Consider the following 24894-nt stretch of genomic DNA (forward strand, 5'->3'; position numbering starts at 1 on the left):
TGAGAAGTGACTGAAGCAAGAAACTAAAATAACTAGACTTAGGTTAGTGTTGTGTGCTGTTCTCCTGGAACATTAGCGATAAAGAGCATCTAATATTTTTGCTATAAATGGTCATAGTGTACAATGGGTAATACATTTTACAAAATTGCAGCCCCAGTACATCATCAAAACAAAGTCAATCAAACTACTGTTCAAGGAAAGAAGAGAATTTAACAGAACTGATAAAAAAACGCCAATATATTAAAAATTACATACAAAGTGTTACTGAAATAAATAGTATCAGAGATATCAAACCTACTTTTACGCCATGCTCTTTGGGGCTTCTTTTCTGTTGCCAGCCAAAAAAAGGACCAACACATCAATGTTATAAAATGCATTCATTACACACACAAATTATACAAGCAAATGGAATAGGATAAAAAATTAAATTAATTTGATAATATAATTTTGTGAATCATCAATTGTACCCACGAGTCCAAAAGAGGCTCATGTACCACTGCAGTCTAAGAACATATTTCACATTTAGTAAACAGGACGGTGTACTACTAATTATAATAAGTAGGTACCTAAACTGATAATAAAAGACTTGCGTGTATCTCAGGCTTCAGTGAGCTATCTGTCTGCTATTTGAGCACAAAAAAGTGCGGCATTCATTTTAGTTGAAGTACTGTCCAGAGGAACTGAGAAATATTTATACAAAATAAGCATAGTGATACAGTATTATTTTGTGTATTTGATATTAAAATTACATATTACTAAACATGCAATCAAGACACCAAAATAACTGATCCTTTAGTGCAAAGATTATCCTCAACTTATGGCTGCATTGACAGATATTGCAAACCAAGGGCAAAGCAAAACAAGACTCACACTGAATAGATAGTGTTTACAAGACTGTAACCTAACCTGAGGGTTCAATGAGGATTAATAAAATTGCCCTTGGTTTACTCTTGTATGGCATTTCATTTGGAAAAGTTACCTAGATTGTTGCCTTGTATGATTCTTATTTGAATTAGGGGATAGGTGGTTAGAAAAAATTTTCAGTCGTCATGTGTGACACTTGTAAATTACAACTGCTGAGGACTACGCATGTTATGACTGGCATTGGCAAAAACTCAGATGTGAGGCATATAATCAATGGCTAATCCTTTTATATCAGATAACATTTTGCACTGATTAAATGAAGCACGGTAATTTTACATGCATGGATTAGCTGTTGAATACCTTTAGGGTTCTTCCAGCCAGTTTCAGAACATTTGACAAGGAGTTTTCATAATCACGCTGCTCAAATTAAAAAAAAGTTTAAACAGTAAGTTAGTAAATTAAGAAAGTTATTATAAATATTTGGTGGTATAAATTGTACATTACCTTATGATGCTCTGTTTCCATTATTATGAATTCAGAGGATATTAATGCTGGAATAGAAATTAGTAATAGATAGGATAGCATTGTCTTCATTTTGAACAATGCTATGCTGTCAAACAAGCTACAAGAAACTAAGCTTTATTCTGAGCTCTGTTAATAAGCAACAGTGGCACTGACCCTAATCTTACAATTGCCAAAAAGTGTTGACCCAACAGAGGATATAATGTAAACAGTCAGCATAATTCAAGCAAACAAAGATGTTTTTAGCTAAATTGTGCAATCTGAAAAGTCAGGTCCAAAGAGTAGTATGTACTGAAATGTAAATTAATTAATTATTTTACTCACAGGAGCTTAGGGTTCTGCTGGTCTCCTACTGTAAGCAATGAATTTTAGGATGAGGATGTTTACTAGCCATTCTGATCAATCTCTGTCGGAAGATTGGCAGAACCCCCCTAAAGTATTGCATCAGATCTCCACAGTTTGAGATTTTCTTCTGCCTTGTAGGGGACAGAGCGTCCGTCCTCCCTTTAGAAGGCAAATGACAGTCAGAGGTGGAGCAAGAGGCAGAGATTCAATAAGCCAAGAGTTCCTGGTCCTGGCCATGGAATGAGCCTCAGTGTACTAGTGCTGGCTGGCAGAGCTACGGTGTACCAGCCTCTACCAGGGGATATGTGGGCCCCATCAATGTGCTCATCCAGGCCAGCAGGCGAAAAACCCAATGACTTGAAAAATACAGATCGGCCCATTTAGTTAGGGAATCATAGGAGAGGGGCAAGAGCTGGAGTTTCCAACAAGCATAGACAGGTGACTAAATTATGCTTATTAAATAAGGACTCTCTCAGCTTCAATGAGAGAATGAGAGAAAATGAAAGAAAGACAGTGAGGGAGAGAAAAGAGAGTTGGTTCAAATGCTTGCTGATCACACTGCTCTTTGACCTATGGGATATGGATATGAATCAAACTCACATTCATAAGAAGAAAGTTGCCTTTCTCTTCTGGCTGTAAAGATTGTTAAGCTCAACCCATATCCAACTCACATGCATCCACAATCCATAATTTACCTCAGATCAATGATATACCATTAATGCTGTAAGGATGATAGTCATGGGAAGACAATTCAATGTATTTTGTGGCTCTCATATTTCGGTGTCAATTTCTATAAGCATATGCGCAAAATGGATAAGGCACATAATAGAAGGAAAAATAGTTTTGAGAAGGACAAGCTGCTTTGGGATGGAGCTGATATTGCCTTGCATGAGATCAGTACAATAAATGTACAAATTGGTGAATGTTGTTCATACATCTGCCATACATATGATTCAACAACTTAAATTTCTGTAGTATTCCTGATGTTCATAGACACTTGAAATGGCTTTATAGTGTGGAAAAAACAGTGGATGCAGAGCATAAAAGAAAAAAGAAACACCTGAGAAATTGGGGCGGAGCCAAATACACAGCTGAAGAGGTTTTGAGGAGGCTTCTGAAGGTGTTACAAGACAAATGGGTTTAGTGAAAGAGCTCCAGAGGGTAAGAGCATAATAATATAAAGGTCTGACACCAATAGGGGAGTTAGGTACTGATAACACTCACTGATCCACCATCAGGAAGATGAATGATGAATGTTGGGGTGTATATGTGAAGGAGATTGCTGAGGTAAAGTGAGGGATTGACAAGGAGGGAATTGAAAACAAGGGTTTGGAAATTTAAATTAATCTGCTGAAGTATGGCAAACTAGTGCAGCTTTGGTATGGGCAGGGATGATGGGACTGATGATTTTATGTGAGTGGAAATATGGGATGCAGGATTCTGAATGAGTTTTAATTTGTGAGGAGTAGAAGTGGGGATGACAGGCAGATAAGAAGTCAAACCTAAAAAGATAAAGCTTTTGATCAGGATTTTGGCAACAGTGGCAGAGAGGTTAACAAAGTAACAATGTAATGCTTGCTTCAGAGTAAAGTGCTTAACTGGTAATATAATGTTTTGGATATAAAACCATTGACAGAGCAATACTGTGAAGAATATGTTACCTGAACAAAAAAATGCAGACCCATTCGATTCTGAGCAGAAACGCTACAAGCATGTGAAATTTAGCATCAATCGAACTTCAGTTGTTTAGAAGTATTTAAGGTTTGCTTATCTATTGGGGACATTGGAACTGCAATCCTGCCTTTGACTTTGGGATTTCAACTTTATGTCCTTTACTTTCTAAACTGCTGCTGTAATTTGTATTTATAGTTTCTGTTAATATATGCACTGGGGTGAATTTCAGTCAATGTAATTGAGTTAAACTCTGTTCCACTGTCATAGGAGGAGCTCAATCATTGCAAGACTTTATTTTACCCATAACTTTGTTTTGTTTTTTTCCTCTCACAAGATGATATTCAGCATGCCATGAGCCTAGTGAAAAGAACAGAGATCCATCTATGTCCTGAGAGGAAGCACTTGATCCCAGAGCATGAACATAAAAGGCATGATTTTTCAGTCCTGAATCTATATCCATTCTGGGCTCCTGGTTCAGAAGAATATAAACTGCTCAGTAGGAACTGAATGTTAGTCTCAATGGAACTTTTATATCCACTGTCAACACATGCAAGATAGTTCCATCACACAGAGGAGGGAACCTAAGTTATCCAGCTGAATGTAGAGAAAAGCCATGTCCTGATAAACATCCTATAAATGATCCATTAAAGCCAAATGAATAAGGTTGATGAGTTAACGGCACAAATCATCGCGAATGAATATGATTTGGTAGCCATTACGGAGACATGGTTACAGGTTGGTCACGACTGGGAGTTAAATATCCAGGGGTACCAGACTATTCGGAAGGACAGACAGGAAGGTAAGGGAGGTGGTGTAGCTCTGATATTCAAGGACGACATCACTCGGTGCTGAGAGATGATATAGTTTCTATGGAGAATGAGGTTGAATCCATTTGGGTGGAAATTAGAAACTCTAAGAAGAAAAAGTCATTGATAGGCGTAGTCTATAGGCCACCAAATAATAACATCACATTGGGGCGGGCAATAAACAAAGAAATAACTAATGCCTGTAAAAATGGTACGGCAATTATCATGGGGGATTTTAATCTACATATAGATTGGTTGAACCAGCTCAGTCAGGGTAGCCTTGAGGAGGAGTTCGTTGAGTGTATCTGTGATAGTTTTCTTGAACAGTATGTAATGGAACCGACGAGGGAGCGAGCTATCCTAGATCTAGTCCTGTGTAATGAGACAGGAATAATTAATGACCTCATAGTTAGGGATCCTCTTGGAAGGAGTGATCACAGTATGGTTGAATTTAGAATACAGATGGAGAGTGTGAAGATAAAATCCAATACCAGGGTCCTGCGCTTGAACGAGGGGGACTACAATAGAATGAGGGAGGACTTGGCTAGAGTAGACTGGAAACAAAGATTTTATGGTGGGACAGTTGACGAGCAGTGGAGGACTTTCAAAGCAATTTTTCAAAGTGCTCAGCAAAAGTATATTCCAGTGAAAAGGAAGGACTGGAAGAAAAGGGGTAATCTGCCATGGGTGTCTAAGGAAATAAGGGAGTCTATCAAATTAAATAAATAAAAAATAAATAAATAGAAGGCATGCAAAGTGGCCAAAAACAGCATGAAACTAGAAGATTGGGAAAACTTTAAAGGTCAACAGAGAGCCACAAAAAGGGCTATAAAGAAAAGTAAGATAGAACATGAGAAAAAACTAGCACAGAATATAAAGACAGATAGCAAAAGTTTCTATAAATATATAAAACGAAAAAGAGTGGCTAAAGTAAACGTTGGTCCTTTAGAGGATGAGAAGGGGAATTTAGTTATGGGATATGATGAAATGGCCGAGGCATTGAACAGGTATTTTGTATTGGTCTTCACAGTGGAGGACATTAATAACATGCCAGTAATTGACAAAGAGACGAACGTAGGTGAGGACCTGGAAACAATCATTATTACAGAAGAGGTAGTGTTGGGCAAGCTAATGGAGCTAAGAATTGATAAGTCTCCTGGCCCTCATGGAATGCATCCCAGGGTACTAAAAGAGATGGCGGGAGAGATAGCAGGTGCACTGGCGATAATTTTCCAAAATTCGCTGGACTCTGGGGTAGTCCCAGCAGATTGGAAAACAGCAGATGTGATGCCACTGTTTAAAAAGGGAGGTAGACAAAGGATGGGGAATTATAGACCGGTTAGCTTAACCTCTGTAGTGGGGAAGATGCTTGAGTCTATTATCAAGGAAGAAATAGCAGGGCATCTCGATAGAAATTGTCCCATTGGGCAGACGCAGCATGGGTTCATGAAGGGCAGGTCATGCTTGACAAATCTTTTGGAATTCTATGATGACATTACGAGCAAGGTGGACAATGGGGACCCAGTGGATGTGGTGTACCTAGATTTCCAAAAGGCCTTCGACAAGGTGCCGCACAAGAGGCTGCTGCATAAGATAAGGATGCATGGCGTTAGGGGTAAAGTATTAGCATGGATAGAGGATTGGTTGACTGACAGGAAGCAGAGAGTGGGGATAAATGAGTGCTATTCTGGTTGGCAATCAATCACTAGTGGTGTGCCTCAGGGATCGGTGTTGGGTCCGCAATTATTTACAATTTATATAGATGATTTGGAGTTGGGGACCACTTGTAGGGTGTCAAAGTTTGCAGATGACACTAAGATGAGTGGCAGAGCAAAGTGTGCAGATGACTGTGAAACTTTGCAGAGGAACATAGATACATTGAGTGAGTGGGCAAAGGACTGGCAGATGGAATACAATGTTAATAAATGTGAAGTCATTCATTTCGGTAGGAGTAACAGTAAAAAGGATTATTACTTGAATGGTAAAAAGTTGCAGCATGCTGCTATGCAGAGGGACCTGGGTGTGCTTGTGCATGAATCACAGAAGGTTGGTCTGCAGGTACAGCAAGTAATTAGGAAGGCAAATGGAATTTTGTCCTTCATTGCTAAAGGGATTGAGTTTAAAAGCAGAGAGGTTATGTTGCAGCTGTATAAGGTACTCGTGAGGCCGCACCTGGAGTACTGTGTGCAGTTTTGGTCTCCTTACTTGAGAAAGGATGTACTGGCACTGGAGAGGGTGCAGAGGAGGTTCACTAGGTTGATTCCGGAGTTGAGGGGGTTGGCTTATGAGGAGAGACTGAGTCGATTGGGATTATATTCATTGGAATTCAGAAGAATGAGGGGGGATCTTATAGAAACATATAAAATCATGAAGGGAATAGATAAGATACAAGTGGAGAGTATGTTTCCACTGGCAGGTGAAGCTAGGACAAGAGGGCATAGCCTCAAGATTAGAGTGAGCAGATTTAGGACTGAATTAAGAAGGAACTTCTTCACCCAGAGGGTTGTTAATCTATGGAATTCCTTGCCCAGTGAAGTAGTTGACGCTTCTTCAGTAAACGTTTTTAAAGCTAAGGTAGATATCTTTTTGAATAATAAAGGAATTAAGGGATACGGTGAGAACGCGGGTAAGTGGATCTGAGTCCACGAAAAGATCAGCCATGATCTTATTGAATGGCGGAGCAGGCTCGAGGGGCCGGACGGCCTACTCCTGCTCCTACTTCTTATGATCTTATGATCTTATTCCAGAGGGTTAGTGTTGTGTTAATGCCTTCTTCAACAATAAGGTACAAAACAATCTTGAGTTGAAAGGTAATTAAAGAGTGGGTTCTTTATTATGAAGTAACAGTTTTACACGAGAGCTCTATTATACACATGTGACTAGATGACTAACACAACTCCAACTGAGCTATCACATGTTGGTTGATGTCACTTCCTGTGATGATGTGTGAAGTACTCAGACTGTTAACATGGTATCACAACATCCTCCTTTCCTAAAATGGAAAAACACAAAGGACTGGATTTTAAGGAGTCTTCAACGTTGGGATTGTGGCAGGGAGGATCTGAAGATGGCCCTGGATGAGGTGCGCCATGGACCTCGATGCCAGTGGGGCCTGGCCCGATACTACCAGCAATGGCGACGAGGCCTCGGGTGGCCCCCCGCCGCTCAGGGATGGGACCGCAATTTAAATATTTAAATAACTTAAAATACCTGAATTAATTTCTCTCCCATAACCTCCGGATGTCTCACGGTGATCTTCGGCCCAGTGGACGACACTCTCACGCCTTTGAATCCCCGTTCAGGGAAATGAGGCACAACACTGGTGGGGAGGAGGGAGGAGGTAAGTTTCTCAGTGCGGGGAGTGGGGGACAGGGTCAAATTAACGTCATGGGTGTAGGGGATTGTGGGAAGGGTTATAGTTTAAAGTTGTGGGAGTGAAGTTCAGATGGTAAAGGTAATTTTTTTTGGGGGGGTGAAGGGCAAATAATTAATTTAATTGCTATTGGGGGGGTGGGAAAGGGACAAAAGAGCTGTATTTATTTAATTTCAATAAATCTTTCTTTAAATATTTAAATTAGCCAGTAGGGCGAACATCCCTTTAAAAATTGCATCAGCGCCTGCGCACAGGTTGCTGACGCCATTGCCGGGGACGGACAGCCCACCCCCTCCCCGTGATTGGGGGTGGGCAGCCCGCCCCGTCTATTTAAATGAGCCGCTCCGCTTGGAATCGCGCAGGCAGGCTGCCATTTTTTCGCCATCGGTGGCGGGCTTGTAAAATTCAGCCCAAAAGATAATCTGTGTATATGATGAAAGAAAACAGTTTCAAACAATATTTACATCCGCACTGACTTTCATGTCCTTTCGTCAAGTGTCTCTAAAATGTACAGCTGGTCAACTGACTGATCTGATCTTGTTACTGTGCAGCTTGGTTGAGAACTAGACTTGTCAAATTTTTTCTCTTGACCTATATGTGTGTTCTGACAGTCATCCTGTGCTTGAGCATTAGATTTGTCACTTTTCTTTGCTATGTTCAGTGGATTGGAATGTGAATGTGTGCTTGAAGTAATAGGGTTGTCAGGCACAATGCTGTTAGCTAGTTCCCTCAGCTGGCATTGGTTTCTCCTTCTCAATCACGCTTTACTATCAGTGATTTGACAGTGCACACCATTCTTTTGGCTTGGCTGTTCCACCTGGGGTAATGTAGTGAAGATGTGACATTTCTGACATATATCTTCAAACAGTTTGGCAGTATATTGCAGTCCATTGTCTGACATTATCTGCTCTGGAGGGCCAAATAAGCTGAATATTGCGCTGATAATGTTAGCAACTGCTTGGCTCGATGCGTCCCTCAATTGTCGGATTATGGGGAACTCGGAGAAGTAATTGGTTAGCAACAGATAATTGTTACCGTTAATAGAGAAGAGATTAGTGGCGACCCATGTCCACAGGTGTGACGGAACTTCGTACGGAAGAAGTAGCTCTGTATGTTGGCTTGATGGATGCTTTTGGCATGCATCACATGACCATATTGCATGCTTGATGTCATTGTTAATTCCTAGCCAGTAGACAGTTTCGCACGTGAGTGTTCTGGATTTCTCTACGCCCGTAAGACCTAGATGCAACTGGGAAAGAATGTCAGGGCGAAACAATTGTTGAACTAACACCTGCCTTCCCTTGAAGACCACGCCACTAGAAATCCCCGACTTATCTCGGTATGACCAAAAGATTCTAAGTTATAGGTTTGGGCTGATAAGTGGCAAGTAACATTCGTGCCACACAAATGCCAGGCAATGATCATCTCAGACAAGGGAGAATCTAACCATCTCCTCTTGATGTTCAATGGCATTACCATCACTGAATCCCCCACCATCAACATCCTGGGGGTTACTATTGACCAAAAACTGAACTGGACCAGCCACATAAATACTGTGGCGACAACAGCAGTACAGAAGCTGGGAATTCTGTGGCGAGTAACTTACCTCCTCACTCCCCAAAGCCTGTCCACCATCTACAAGGCACAAGTCATGAATGTGATGGAATACTCTCCACTTGCCTGAATGGATGCAGCTCCAACAACACTCAAGAAGCTCGACACCATCCAGGACAAAGCAGCCTGTTTGATTGGCACCCATCCACGACCTTCAACATTCACTCCCTTCACCACTGATGCACAGTGGTAGCAGTGTGTACCATCTACAAGATGCACTGCTGCAACTCACCAAGGCTCCTTCAACAGCATCTTCCAAATCCACCACCTCTACCACCTAGAAGTACAAGGGCAGCAGATGCCTGGGAACATCACCACCTGCAAGTTCTCCTCCAAGCCACACACCATTCTGATTTGGAACTATAACACCGTTCCTTCACTGTCGCTAGGTCAAAATCCTGGAACTCCCTTCCAAACAGCACTGTGGGTGTACCTACACCCCAAGGACTGCAGCAGTTCAAGAAGGCAGCTCACCGCCACCTTCTCAAGGGCAATTAGGGATGGGCAATAAACGCTGGCCTGACCAGCGATGCCCACAGCCCATGAACAAATAAAAAGAAATTTCTGCAGGTACTTATTGTATTGTGTCAGGCCATCCTTTGACAATGAGTTACCATAGCTCCATTAAGACTGGGTCTCTAGAAGTTTCTTCCTGTAGTTTCTCACGCTTCCTTGTCCGAACCACATTAAACCTATCTGGCATGCATCTTCCAGTTCTGTGTCAACTTCGTCAACCTGAATGTTTAATGGAATGTCTCCACACTTACTGGGATTTGGGGTCTGCTAAGTGTGTCTGAGGTCACTATAAGATTCCCAGAATCTATGTTAGAATCTATTCTAAAGGACGTGATAAATGAACACTTGGATAATAATGATCTGATTGGATATAGTCAGCAGGGATTTGTCAATGGGAAATCATGTTTGACGAACCTGTTGGAGTTTTTTGAGGATGTTACTAACAGAATTGATAAAGGGCAGGTGGTGGATGTAGTATACTTGGATTTTCAGAAGGTTTCTGATAAAGTCCCTGTCATGAAGACCCCACCTGCCATGATTGAGGCATATTAATTTTGTCATATGAAACATTAATTTTAAACTTGCTGGGCTGAGGAGATGAATTGTTTAAAGAGATCAGCAGTGGCCGGAAAAATTTGCCTTCTAAGAGACAGTTGCTGAGGAAAAGACAATGAAACTGCTCCCTGATCGAATTAACCCAAATGGATTTTGATCACCAGACACTGAAGGTGGAACAAGCCAGTATTCCATTTATGAACCCCCTCCCCCCACTCCCCCCCTGAACCCCATCACTGCGGGTGTCTGCTAAGTTGAAAGGAATCCAGAAAAATGCAGGAGAGTTTGTAAAAAATAACTTGTCATATGACTAACATGACTTATCTGCTGGCCCAGTGTTTTTGAATTGTGCTCACAGGACAGGTTGAGGACAGAGACTGCTTTCAAGACAACAGAGAAGATCTCTCTTCCTGGCTCTCTCTCATGAATTTCCAGATCCACCGAAGTCGCTTAAACTTCAAGAGAGAAGACTCCTACATCGAAACAAGTTTGAAAGCATGCACAGGTCCCCAACAAAACTGCAAGATTTAACTGCAATCAAAGACTCTACATTGAACTCAAAGGACAGTAAATGACCTCCAGCTATTTCTTCAAACTTTTCCCCCTTATTCTTGCTCCTTTTCTGCCTCTATCTGCGTGTGTGTTGATCGCGTATGCATGCTAGCGTGGTCGCGTCGTGTATTCGTAGTAGTTTTAACCGAATTAGAATTTTAAGGTTAATAAATTTACATCTTTCTTGTTTAAATCCGTCTGGTTGATTTCTTTGCCTTACAATTGGAGAGCAGTGAACAAGGATTCACTGAGGGGGAGCTAAAAATACAGTGTTTTTAAAAATTAAGCCCTCTTATGATCAAACCAGGCAAAGGCTGAGAGGGAACCACAAGACCCCTTTCTCACCTGGTTGTAACAGTATCCCACAGGAGGCTGGTTAGCAAAATTAAAGCACATGGGATAGGAGGTAATATACTGGCACGGATCAAGGATTGGTTAAAAAGCAGAAAACAGAGAGGAGGAATAAATGGGTCATTCTCGCATTGGCATTGGGGTACCGCAAGGATCAGTACTTGGGTCCCAGCTGTTCACAATATATATCAATGATATGGATGAGGGGACCAAATGTAATATTTCCAAGCTCGCGGATGACACAAAACTAGGTGGGAATGTGTGTCATGAGGAAGATGCAAAGTGGCTTCAAGGGAATTTGGACAGACTTAGTGAGTGGGCAAGAACATGGCAGATAGAATAGAATGTGGAAAAAATGTGAGGTTATCCATATTGGTAGGAGGAATAGATGTGCAGAGTATTTCTTAAATGGTAAGAGATTAGGAAGTATAGATGTACAAAGGGACCTGGGTGTCCTCATGAATAAGTCACTGCAAGCTAACATTCAGGTGCAGCAAGCAATTAAGAAGGCTAATGGTATATTAGCCTTTATCACAAGAGGATTTGAGTACAGGAGTAGTGAAGTCTTGCTTCAATTGTACAGAACCTTGGTTAGACTGCACCTAGAGTACTGTGTGCAGTTTTGGTCAACTTATCTTAGGAAGGATATTATTGCCATAGAGGGAGTGCAACAAAGGTTCACTAGACTTGTTCCCAGGATAGCGGGACTGTCTTATGAAGAGAGATTGGGGAAACTGGGCCTGTATTCTCAGAGTTTTGAAGAATGAGAGGTGATCTCTTTGAAACCTACAAAATACTTAAAGGGATAGACAGGGTAGATGCAGGTAAGATGTTTGCTCTGGTTGGGGAATCTAAAACCAGGTGTCACAATTTCAAAATAAGGGGGAAGCCACTTAAGACAGAGATGAGGAGAAATTTCTTTACTCAGAGGGTTGTGAACCTTTGGAATTCTCTACCCCAGAGGGCTGTGGAAGTCATTGAGTATGTTTAAAGCAGAGATTGACAGATTTCTAAATACCAGTGACCTAAAGGGATATGGGGATAGTGTGGGACAAAGGCATTGAAGTGGATGGTAAGCCATGATCATATTGAATGGCAGAGCAGGCTTGATGGGCTGAATGGCCTACTCCTGCTCCTATGTCCTATGTTCCCAGGCTTATATGTGACCTTGCAGTCATATCCTTGCACTTTTATCAATATCTGTTGCAGACGGGGTGGCACACCAATGAGGTGGTTTTTTGCCATATCATAGCCAGTGGTTTATGATCCATTTCAACTATGAAATGGTTGCCAAAAAGATAAGTGTGAAACTTGGTGATTCTGAATACCTTTCAATGTTGGAATAACTTGCCTGTGTGGGCGACAAGCTCTTTGATCCAAAAGCAATTGGATCCCTTGCAGTAAGCATGCTCCCAGACCTTTCAACGAAGCATCTACTTCAAGAATGGTATTCTTATTCGGGCCATAATACTGTAAATATGCCTCTGTCGACAGTGATTGCTTCAGGTGGTTCTCATGCCACAGATAAGGTGTATCCTTTTTAAGGAGTTCCTGTAGAGATGAGGACTTCTCTGCAAAATTTGAGATGTAGGGAGCTAGGATATTGAATAGACCGAGGCACCTCTGTAAGTTTTCCTTGTCCTGTGGACTTGGCATACACTGGATATCCTCTACTTTGTCGGGATCCGGTTTTATGCCTGAAACTGTGGAAATAGAATCGAAAAAAATTGATGTGATTTGTGTTCACGGCACTCTTCTTGCTGTTAAATACAAGGCATTCCTTTCTGGAAGTTTCCATGAGGATGTACAGACCCCTGGCGTGCTCCTCTTTTGTGCTGCACATCACCGCTATATCGTCAGCAAAACAGGCACACCCTGGCACATTCTCTCTGATATGATCCATACGTTGTTCAAATAAAACCTGACATACTAACAAACGGTGGGCGCAAGAAACAATATCTCCCAAATGGAGTCCTGCAAGTTGCTAACTCTTGCAAACTTTCAGAGAGGTGGATCGACCAATAGCCATACTTTGCACCAAGCTTGGAAAGGAATCTAGCATTTGCAAACTGTGGATTAAGTTTCTCCAAGGTTGGGATTTTATGAGAACATTGTTTTATCACCTGATTCAGCCTTCTAGGGTCCAAACATACCCTGATTTTGCCATCATTTTTTTTATCACCGCTGTCATTGAGCTGCACCAGTCCATGTGCTGCTCAACGCGACTGATAATTCCTTGCTTCGCCATATTATCCTCCTTGGATTTGAGTTTGTCCTTAATATGGATGCTACATTTCCTTGGTGGATCAATAAAAGGAATGGTATCATCTCTCACAAGTAGAGTGGCTACTCCTTTGAAACTTCCCACTGCATCAAAACGATCTGGCTACATTTGTTGTAAGTCCTGGATGGATTCAATGGGATCACACCTGTTTTGGATGTCTGTCCTTGGTGCACTGCTGTTCTCATGGATTGTCACAATTCAAAGCCCGCTATATGCCGGTAGCCCTGCAACTGCTGGGCTGTTCGTGAAGACAATGTAGAATGTTTGTTGTGACCATGAAGAGTTTCCATACCTACATTCCAGCTTTAGTGTTCCCACACATTTAATTAGGGTACCGTTGTGCGCAGTGGGTCTTGCATTTGTAGGCTGCATCATGGCTTCCCATCTTGCCAGGTATATGTTCTTCAGTATTCTCAGTGTCAAAATATTTGCACTTGCCCCTGTATCGACCTTGAGTTGCAGTTTGTGCTGTCCAGCTTTCTCTGGGCATAGGATGTCAATGGTGCTGAGTAACCAAGTCCATCTGGTGGACAATTGTTACTGTGTGAAAAACGTGCTCACCATCAGTGGTCTCTATGTTACTTATGTCCATGTCGATCTCGTGGGCATGTCTGCATTTAGATTGAACTCTTCTGAATGTATCCCTGTTCCTCCCACAAGGTGGTCTTTGTTTCTTGTCAGCTCATGATTTGCTCTGACTGCTAGCCAGTTTTCCAGTACTAGACCTCTTGCACAGCCCTGCCCAGTGCCCTTTCTTGCCACACATCTTGCAGTTGTCCATATAAGCAGGACAATTTCTCAGTTGGCACCACAGTCCACACTTGCCACATATCTTGGCTTGCTGAGGTGATCTGGTTACCTCACCTATGGCGGTTGTTCCAAATGCTTGGATGCACTGCCTGCTTGCGGCAATGGCCTCAAATTTCCTTTTCTCAGGAGGCTTTCTATATTATTCCCTTTTTCCTTGTCTAGTAGCTCTTTCTGAAAAGCATCTATTGGGGTAGATGCAATGACCATTTCCATGATCCTTTCAGATAACTCCATTTCCAAGAAATCACAGACTTTTCCTTTTTCGCAGCATCTGCTTACAAATTGATCGATGGTCTCTTTCAATTGCTGCCTGTATGCCATTAGTTCAAGACGATAGATTCGAAAATTAATCTTGACCTATAGCATAAAGGGTGGGCAATCCATTCCATCAGATTACCGTCAGGGCGCTGAAAATGAAAATCTACCCTTATTTCTTCGTTTTAATGTACACTTATACACTCTAAACCATGTTTGGACACATCAATTAAACCCATTTGCAGGTTACCTTGATAGCAAATACACCACTTTATTGGCTGCTGAACCATTGTTAGTGGATTTCCCATGGTTACAGTCACAACTCAGGGTTGTTGTTCTGCTACAATAACCTCTGTCTGATTCAGGCCTGAGTAGTTTTAAACAAGCTTTAATATACATTGACTAATTATGGTATTGTTCTTGTACAACTGTCCTACGGTATTACATGAAATGGCTAAGAATTAATACAACAGGCTGGATTTTAAAGCCTCTCCGATGCCAGGAATGGTGGTGGGGGGCAATGAAGATAGGAACGGAGGAGGCCTGCCACCGACCCCGAAGCTGGCAGGCCCCGTACCGATCTCGGTGGTGGTGGCGAGGCCTCATGGCGGCCGCCCCACCGCTCAATGACGGGACCATGATTCCCAAATGCAAATTAATTTACATACCTGATTTAATGAAGGTCCCGTGGCCTCCTTAATCGCCGCACCAATCTTCGTTTGGGCGGCTGGCAATGCCGCGCCTTCGAATCCCTGTTTGGGGAAATGAGGCGCAACTTCTGTGGGGAGGGGGGAGGGTGGAGAGGGCAGGGGAAGACTTTTAAATTCATTTTTTACAATGTACACCAACTGGTCATTGGGGGAGCCACTGCCCCAGACATGCTAATGAGCCACTGCGTTTGGAATCGCAGCGGCCCCGCGACGTGGGCCCGTGCGTGTGGGCTGCATTTTTCCCTTAAAATCCAGCGCAACCTCTTTCCACAAAGTCCAAGCTGACGAGCACACCTTTGTGGGTTATTGTTAAGGTGAAAGGACTTCCAACTCTAACTATGATGGGGTGGAGGGGGCGGAAGGGGTGGTGACAGTGGGGAGGGCCAGGTTCTACCCTTATACATTTTGACTACTTTGGACTCCACATACACGTAACAGCATCCAAACTGACGCTATGTTTGACATGATTGCACCATGTTCTAATCTTTTCCGCCACAATGTCTGTCGCAAAAGCTTTGTTCATGATACTGTAATGTGTAGGCCAACCTTAGTCTACTTGTGGCCTTCAGGCCTTCATAGTTCTGCATGCCTCAGCTGTATACTGCGGTATGTGGAGTCTTAGGAACCACTGTTTCTGCAGGAGTGTGGAATACCACACCTCAGCACCTACAGGCAATGGTTGCGATGGTGATCCCACGGGCCGTTGATCTGGTCAGGGGGTAATGATTGCCGCTCCTCTGGCCTGGGTATTCTGCTGCAGGGAGGTAACCTCACCATCTCCGAAGTTAAGGAGGTGGTGGGCGGTCGCCTCCTCATAGCAGATGTAATGTACAACGACGCTCCGCTCCGGTTGATCAATGTGTACGCCCCGGTTCAATGCAGCGAGCGGCTGACCGTCTTCCAGCAGCTCCCACTGCTGCTGGCGACGTCCAGGCCGGTCATCCTAGGCGGTGACTTCAACTGCATCATTGATGCAGCTGGACGATCCAGCAGAGACGACAGCAAACTGGACGCTACGTCCAGATTCCTAATAGAAACAGTAAAAGATGCCAAACTGCACAATGTCTTCAGCAAACCTGCAGACGGAGCGCAGCGTGGATACACCTGGTCAAGATCGGACGGATCTGCCCGTTCCAGGATTGACTTCCTGTTTGTGACCCATGCTGTCACGGTCAGATCCACCGACGCCAAGTCGGTGTTCTTCTCCGACCAGTGCCTCTTACAGGCCGACTGTCACTTACAGGACGACCAGTGGGTTGGCAGGGGGATATGGAAGCTCAATGCTACACTGCTAACCCCAGAGAACATTGAGGAACTCAAAAGGGATTACAAAGGTTGGAGAACCGTGAAACCCCTCTTTGAGTTTTCAGTTCACTGGTGGGAGGCGATCAAGGAGAACATCAAGAGGTTCTTTATCCTCAAGGTTGTTCAGAGGGCGAGAGAGAGACACAGGGAAATGTCCCGACTCCAGAAAAGTATGCAAAATCTGCTCCGGCTGCAGTCGATGGGGGTCAAGGTCAAGGAGGACCTCCAAGAGGTGAAGAGCCAGCAGGCCTCGCTCTTTGCCACGGAGGCCTCCAAGATCATCTTCCGGTCCAGAGTCCGCTCCATTGAGCAGGATGGGACGTGCTTGCGTTACTTCTTCCAGAAGGTACACACAGAGAGCTCTGTTATCAGCAGCCTGAAGGAAGAGGATGGCTCGGTAACGTCTTCACAGTCCTACATACTAAGGATCAGCAAATCCTTTGATGCTGGGCTGTTTGACGTGAAGCCCACAGACAGCAGAGCCTCCCAGTCCTTCCTGTCATCTACCACAGAGGTCTTAGATGACAGCATGAGGGAGAGACTGGACAAGCCACTGGACGAGCTGACAAAGGCCGTCAAGTCCTTCAAGATGAGTAAAACTCTCAGAAGCGATGGCTTACCGGTTGCGTTGTATTTGGCCCTGCAGGACTGGGTCGGCCCGGACCTGCTGGAAGTATACGAGAGTATGCTCCTGGCCGGCAGCATGTCAGAATCCATGAGGAAAGGCATCATCACCCTCATCTACAAGCGGAAGGGGGAGAGGGCAGAAATCAGAAATTGGCGGCCCATCTCACTGCTTAATGCTGACTACAAGATTCTGTTCAAAGTCATAGCCAGTCGAGTCACGTCTGCTCTGGAGTCAGTGATCCACCCTGATCAGACCTGTACTTTACCCGGCAGGAAGATCTCCGATAGTCTCACGCTACTCAGGGATACAATCGCCTATGTACGGGACAGGAGGGCAGACACCTGCCTCATCAGCCTGGACCAGGAGAAGGCTTTTGACAGGATATCGCACACATACATGATGGACGTGCTTTCCAAAATGGGGTTTGGGGAGGGAATCTGCAATTGGATCCAACTGCTCGACACAAACATCAGTAGCACAGTCTCAATCAATGGGTGGGAATCAGAAAGTTTCCCGATCCAATCTGGAGTCAGACAGGGCTGTCCTCTCTCCCCTGTCTTGTTTGTTTGCTGTATTGAACCCTTTCCTGAGTCTATTAGGAAGGATGCGCGCATAAGAGGGGTGACAATCCCAGGCAGTGGAGGCACTCAGGTTAAAACCTCCCTGTACATGGATGACGTCTCCGTCTTCTGCTCGGACCCGCTGTCTGTGCGCAGAATGATGAGCATCTGCGACTAGTTCGAACTGGCCTTGGGAGCCAAAGTTAACCACGGCAAGAGCGAGGCCATGTTCTTTGGGAACTGGGCTGACCGATCCTTTGTCCCCTTCACCGTCAGGTCAGACTACCTGAAGGTGCTGGGGATATGGTTCGGAAGGGCTGGGGCGTGCACCAAAACCTGGGAGGAGCAAATAGCCAGGGTACAACACAAGCTGAGCATGTGGGAGCAGCGATCTCTCTTCATTGTGGGTAAGAACCTTGTCATCAGGTGCGAGGCGCTCACGTTGTTGCTGCACGTGGCGCAGGTCTGGCCCATACCCCACTGCTGCGCTGTGGCAGTCACCCGAGCCATTTTCCGCTTCATCAGGGGATCCAAAATGGACCAGGTCCGGAGGGACACGATGTTCCAACCTCTGGATAAGGGTGCGAAAAATGTACCCAACGTGGCCCTCATCCTGATGACTACCTTCGTGTGCGGCTGCATCAAGCTTTGTGTAGACCTCCAGTACGCAAACTCCAAGTATCACTACGTGCTGAGGTTCTATCTGTCCCCGGTGTTGCGAAGGATGGGCCTGGTCATATTGCCGCGGAACGCTCCATCCAGTTGGACTGTGCCGTAACACCTATCCTTCGTGGAACAGTTTCTGCGGAAAAACACCTTTGACCACCGATCCATCAGGCAGTGGTCCGCACAGAATGTCCTCAAGGTCCTACGGGAAAAGGAGATGGTGGATCCTGTCAGATGGTTCCTCGAGCAGACCGCCAGTCATTTGGTGGAATGCCTCATCACCAGGCCTTTCAAACAAGCACCAAGATCTAGCTTGGCTGGTGGTGAGAAGAGCCCTCCCCGTCAGATCCTTCCTGCACGCCCGAAGTCTCACCCCCTCCGCACAATGCCCTCAAGGTGGCTGTGGTGGTGAAGAGACGGTTGCCCACCTCCTTCTGGAATGTGTCTTTGCAGAGCAGGTGTGGAAAGAGATGCAGTGGTTTTTGTCGAGGTTCATCCCAAGCAGCTCTGTAACACAGGAGTCTGTGCTCTACGGGCTGTTCCCAGGGACGCACACCGAGATAAACATCAACTGCTGCTGGAGGACTATCAATTCGGTGAAAGACGCCCTTTAGTCTGCCCGAAACTTGCTGGTCTTCCAGCGAAAAGAGTTGTCCACGACCGAATGTTGCAGACTGGCACATTCCAAGGTTCAGGACTACGTGCTGAGGGACGATCTAAAGCTTGGGGCAGCCGCAGCAAAGGCTCAGTGGGGAAAGACCACTATGTAAGGTCCCCCCACCAAGGTGAATGGAGGGGCTGGATCCATGGAAAACCCCTCGAACTGTATCGGGAAAATTTTCGTTTGCTGTAAAATGTATATGGCATGAAAAATGAAATGGAAGGGTTGTGAAGCAACTCACTCCTGTATTGAAGGAAACTGACCTCCTTTGCTCTGTTTGTATTTTTTTGACTTGGTGCTGTTTGAAACTGTTTTGTCATGTATTTTTTACAGATTTTTATGAATAAAGTATATTTTGGAAATGAATAAAAAAGTCTTAGAAACCACACACCTTAGTTTCATGCCTCAGCTTGTTTTGTTCACACAGAAACAAAAAGGTTCCTTTTTTTCCACATTCGACTTGACAATTTAAACCACTTCAAAATCGCCCTAACTTGTTCCGGTGTGTTTAGTGGATAACTAGTGGATAAGTACTGCAACCTCACACCTTTAAATTGATTTTAATGCCGAGACTACCGGTGAGGTACCATTATTGCGCAGACTGTCATGGAGCAGGGCAACTTGGACTGCAACTTCTGGATTTCCATGTTTCACTGCAGATGTGCGTACTCTGGAAGTTGCTATCCGATTTCCAGTGACTGTTGTTAGCCAAACCATTATTCTCAATGTAAAATACGGGTGATTGAAAATAATTTAATAAAGGATTAAAGTCAGTGCATAAATAGAACATTTACCAAAAATTAATAATTATTACTACTCTGAAATGTATGTTCGTTACTACATAACCCAACAGGAAGACTACAGGGAGAATGGAAAGGTTATGGAGGGAAAGAAACAGTGAGGTAAATAGTAAGGAGACAAGAAAAAGCGCAGAGTGGGAAATGAGGAATTATACCTGCTGGGAAAGGAGTGGGAATATGGACAAGCATGTGACTGAGACCAAAAAATAAAGCAGCAGCAGTAGATGTAGCATGTAATCAACGGTGACTCCCTTCCTCACCATTGTCCATCCAAAACAAGAATATAGAAACATAAATGCAGATGATGGCTGAGACAAGCTGAAAAGAAGAGAAAGACACAAAGATCGGAAAGAGAGCGGGAGAAACAGTGATGAGAAGACAACAGAGACATGTAAGAAAGTCGATCTATTTTCTCACTCCCCATCAGCAATGCCATGGGAGATCTAATCATATTAGTGCTATTAATTCCCAGTATTTCCTTGTGGATAAATTCTGTGCTCTCTTGTGGATGTTTTTGTATTAACATAAAGGATTGTAAAAACTGGTAGGTAAATTATGTGATAAATAAATGACCATCTATATTAGACATATTAGCTGCAAAACAATTCTATTTTGTGTTCCACAAAAGAACAGGATAAAGAAATCATTTTACAGTGCCAAAGAAAAATTACAGTTATTAAGGACAATAAGAATTGCAGAGATCAGTGCTCAGCATTAACCCAGAACTGATTCTACTGCTTTCATTTTTATGAAGGTATACAGAGTTGTTTTCTTTTGCAGAGATCTATAAGAATCCCTATTGTTAAACTTGAATTGGTACTTATTGGGCTGAATTTTACTGACTCCTCGTCGCCGGGGGTCACGGCGCGGGGGCCAGTAAAATTCTGCAGGGAGAGACCCGCCTCGACCCACGATGTCGAGAAGGGCCTGCGCATATTACTGGTGGCGGGGGGACCTTGGTGCGGGCCCCCCCTCCCCCCGCCGCCGCCTGGTGGCAGGTCCTTCATATACATATACAAATTACACTAAATGAGATGCAAATAAACTTACCTGCAGGCGGCGGCCATCCCATGCCGATTTTCCGGCCGCCATTTGTGCTTCGGACACCTTCAGAACTTCATATGGAGTTCCGAGGCGAGAACCTGAGGGGGAGGCGTGAGGAATAAAATTTTTAGGGTGGGAAGGGCGAGGGAGCAGGGAAATCATTTTTTATTGAATGTGGGGATGGTAGGAAGGGGTGAAGGGCAAAAGTTAGAAGCTTGTGGGGGTGGGGGGTGGAAGTTCGGGTAGGGAAAAAGGCAAGTGTTGGTCATTTCAGGCATTGAAATGACCATTGGAAGGGTTGGGGAAGGGCCTTGACATCTTTATTATTTTTCAATAAAAATTTAAGAATGTTGCCGGGGACGCGGTTCCATCCCCTTTATGTCATTGGGGGCCGCCGTTCCGCCCCCTACATTTAAATGAACCCCCGTGCGTAATATCGCGGGGGGCTCCTCGGGCGGCACTTACGTGTCGGAAGGCCGCCAAGTTGAAAGCGCACTGCCATGGAGTGCGGTGCACTGATAAAATCCAGGCCATTGTGCCAGAATTTGCTGTAGCAGGACATCTTCAAGGCCACAAAGTCTAATTAATGTAAAAAGGTAAATCTGAGATCAGTTAGGAGTTAATTGTTATTGGTATGGGAAGTTCGTATATTGGCAGATTCGTGTAAATTCACAGCACCAATAATAAACAGTATAAAGTTACCTTTCTTTTTAATGTTTCAGATATTTCAAAAGTGTGACTGATGGGCATTTAACTAACTGTGAGCAACTGTATAATGCCAACATACTTAGTGCATCAGAGACTTACAATGCAGGTAAACTAAGTACAGGTATCCAAAGCACATGAATTTCAACACAGGAAAGAAATCAGTAGCATTTTACATATGAGAATGAAGAATGCAAACAGATGAAAGAGCTGAGTAAAAGGGATGCCTGCTAGACACAAGACTCTTATATACATAGATAATAAAAGTGGCCTGTTCATGTTCTGAATGTTTATCATGCTTGCTCAAACACTCAGTCAGCTGAAGATCATCTGATTTATGTACAACAGATAGGAAGATGGTCAAATGGGGCCCAAAAACCCCATAGTGAAAATGATCAAAGAAGTCACGGAAATATCAACACAGGCAACTGTTTAGCTCATGTTGCATGAACTCCAGTCTCATTTTCCAGCATCATTAATATTTTTCTTCAAATGTTTATATAACCCTCACTTAAATGCTAATTTCTTAAACTGTTTCGAAACTTTTAGGAACTGGTATTAGATCTCCCTTCAACCATTTCCACTTTAGTGAATACAGCCCTAATTTGTTCTAAGACTCTCATCATAAAATTTATCATCCTCCCATTGATATCAAGCCAATAAGTCCATGCACATAGACTGCATTAATTTTGTCCACAGATACTCATTAACTTCCTTGAAAAATTTGACTATAGAGAAGCATGACCTTTGCTTTACAAATCCATGTTAATTGTTTCAGATTAGCCAAACACTCTTTCTAAACGTTCACTAATATTATCCCTTTTATGGTTTTTCTCAGTTTTTCGATATTAACGTTAATTGATGTCTAATTAGCAGGATTACAATTAATTTATTTATCCCTTTCCTATATGACAACAGCGACTAAACTTCAAAATTACTTAATTGGCTGTGAAGTGCTTTGGGACATCTCCTGAGGTCATGAAAAGCACTATTTAAATGCAAGTCTTTTTCTTCTTTTTTGAATGGAAATGTAACACTCATAACCCTCTAGCCCAATTGTGCAATAACTGTTTCCAAAGAACTTTGGAAAATTGTTAGTGTATTTACTATTCCTTCTTACTAATTTCCTTCCATTTTCTGAGGCATTGAGCATCTGTACTTAGTGATTTTACAACTGTAAGCCCCATTAACCACTTTAATGCAGTTTTCTTTTTAATATCTATATTAATTAATGGCTCATTCAGGTCCTCCTTTGATACTCCTGCAGTCCTCCCCATATTTATCTCTCATATTACAGAGCTAAAATACCTGTTAAATTTCTCTGCCATTCCTTTGGCCTCTTTGTTGTCCTACCCAAGCTTTAACTATCCTCTGCCTTTTGATGAGAGTATAAAGAAAAAATGATCCAATTTAACATACCCTTTCAGAAAAGAACAAAAGATAAAAATAAAATATAACAAAAGCTTTACGAAATCTGTACACAAAAAGGCACTACACAGAAGAGAATAGAAGCTTTCAGAGAGGATTATACAATGCACAGTTCCAGTATAGCTACAATATTAGCATCTATAAAATAAAGTGGAAAATTGCCCAGGTATGTACTGTTAACAAAAAGCAGAACAAATCCAATCTGGCCAATTACCGCCTCATCTGCCTACTCTCAATCTTTAGCAAAATGATGGAATGTGTTGTCGACAGTGCTATCATGCGGCACTTACTTACCAGTAACCTGCGCACCGATGCTCAGTTTGGATTCTCCCACAACCACTCAGCTCCAGACCTCATTACAGCATTGGTCCAAACATGGATGATGGAGCTGAATCACAGAAGTGAATTGAGAGTGACTGCCCTTGACAACAAGATAGCATTTGACCGGGTGCGGCATCAAGGAGCCCTAGTAAAATTGAAGTCAATGAAATTCTCCACTCTCCACCGGCTAGAGTCATACCTCGCACAAAGAAGGGGTGGCTGTTGGAAGTCAATAATCTCAGCCTCAGGGCATAGCTCCAGGTGTTCCTCAGGGGAGTGATCTAGGCCCAGTCATCTTCTGCTGCTTCATCAATGACCTTTCCTCCATCATAAAGCCAGAAGTGGAGATGTTTGCTAATGATTGGAGTGTTCAGTTCCATTTACAAGTCCTCAGATAATGAAGCCTGCATGCAGCAAGACCTGGACAACATTCATGTCACACAGTTGCCAGGCAATGATGACGTCCAATTAGAAAGAGTTTCTAATCACCTCCCCAGGGCACACAATGGAATAACCATTGTCGAATTGCCCACCATAAACATTCTAGGGGTCACCATTGACCAGAAATGTAACTGGACAAACCACATAAATACTGTGATACATGAGCAGGTCAAATGCTGAGTATTTTGCGGTGAGTGACTCACCTCCTGAGTCCCCAGAGCCCTTCTACAACCTACAAGCAGAAGTCAGGGTTATGATGCAATATGCTTCACTTGCCTGGATGAGTGCAGCTCCAACAAACTCAAGAAATTCAACACCATTTAGGACAAAGCAGCCTGTTTGATTGGCACCCAACCCATCACCTTAAAGATTTTGTCCCTCCACCGCTAGTGTAATTTGGCTGCAGTTTGTACCACCTACAAGATGAACTGCAGCAACTTGCCAAAGCTTTTTCAAAAGCACCTCCCAAACCTGTGACCTCTGCTACCAACAAGCACAATGCAGCAGGCCCATGGGAACATCATTACCTCCAAGTCAACATCATCTGACAAGGAAATATATCACCATTCCTTAATCATCGCTGGGTCAAAAACATGGAACTCCCAACCTAGTAGTACCTTTACCACAGAACTGCAGCAGTTGAAGGAGGCAGCTAACTACCACCTTCTCAAAAGGAAATTAGTCATGGGCAATAAATGCTGCCTTGCCAGTGATGCCCATATCCGGTGAATGAACAAATAAAAATAAATGAATTAATGAGAATGACTTGAGTAGAAAAGAACTGTTATGAGAAATGTGATTGACAAGCCGGACTGGACAGGATGAAGAGTGAAGTATCTGGAGAAGGAAGTAATAAAGAAATCCAACCAATAAAACAAAACAAGAGCTCATGTAAATAGAACATGAAACCAGTGCATCAAACTACATTTAAAGGAAAAGCAGGAAATCTAAATCAAATGGAAAGTTGAAAATGTGTTTGTCACATTAATGATATAGATGAGGGAACCAAATGTAATATCTCCAAATTTGCAGATGACATAAAACTGGGTGGGAGGGTGAGTTGTGAGAAGGATGCAGAGAGGCTTCAGGGTGATTTGGACAAGT

At 43.4% G+C, this 24894-nt stretch overlaps 1 protein-coding gene across 4 annotated transcripts in view; it reads right to left on the reverse strand.

The window, feature by feature from the left end:
* The window catches only part of LOC137380173 (inter-alpha-trypsin inhibitor heavy chain H3-like), a 199673-nt gene that overhangs the window by 95536 nt on the left and 79243 nt on the right, over positions 1-24894 (reverse strand). For 2 of the 4 annotated variants that reach the window (XM_068051928.1, XM_068051926.1), the window contains exons 1-3: positions 1369-1510; positions 1225-1281; positions 299-328 (exon numbers count right to left, since the gene is read on the reverse strand). The exons of 1 other annotated variant lie outside the window; for it this stretch is intronic. In XM_068051928.1, the coding sequence (XP_067908029.1) occupies positions 299-328; positions 1225-1281; positions 1369-1458 (177 nt within the window). In that variant the 5' untranslated portion in view covers positions 1459-1510. Of the gene's footprint in view, positions 1-298; positions 329-1224; positions 1282-1368; positions 1511-24894 lie in introns of those variants that run through there. One more of the 4 variants, XM_068051929.1, reaches the window with a different exon arrangement.

The sequence above is a fragment of the Heterodontus francisci genome, chromosome 19, assembly GCF_036365525.1.
Source record: "Heterodontus francisci isolate sHetFra1 chromosome 19, sHetFra1.hap1, whole genome shotgun sequence".
NCBI lineage: Eukaryota > Metazoa > Chordata > Chondrichthyes > Heterodontiformes > Heterodontidae > Heterodontus > Heterodontus francisci.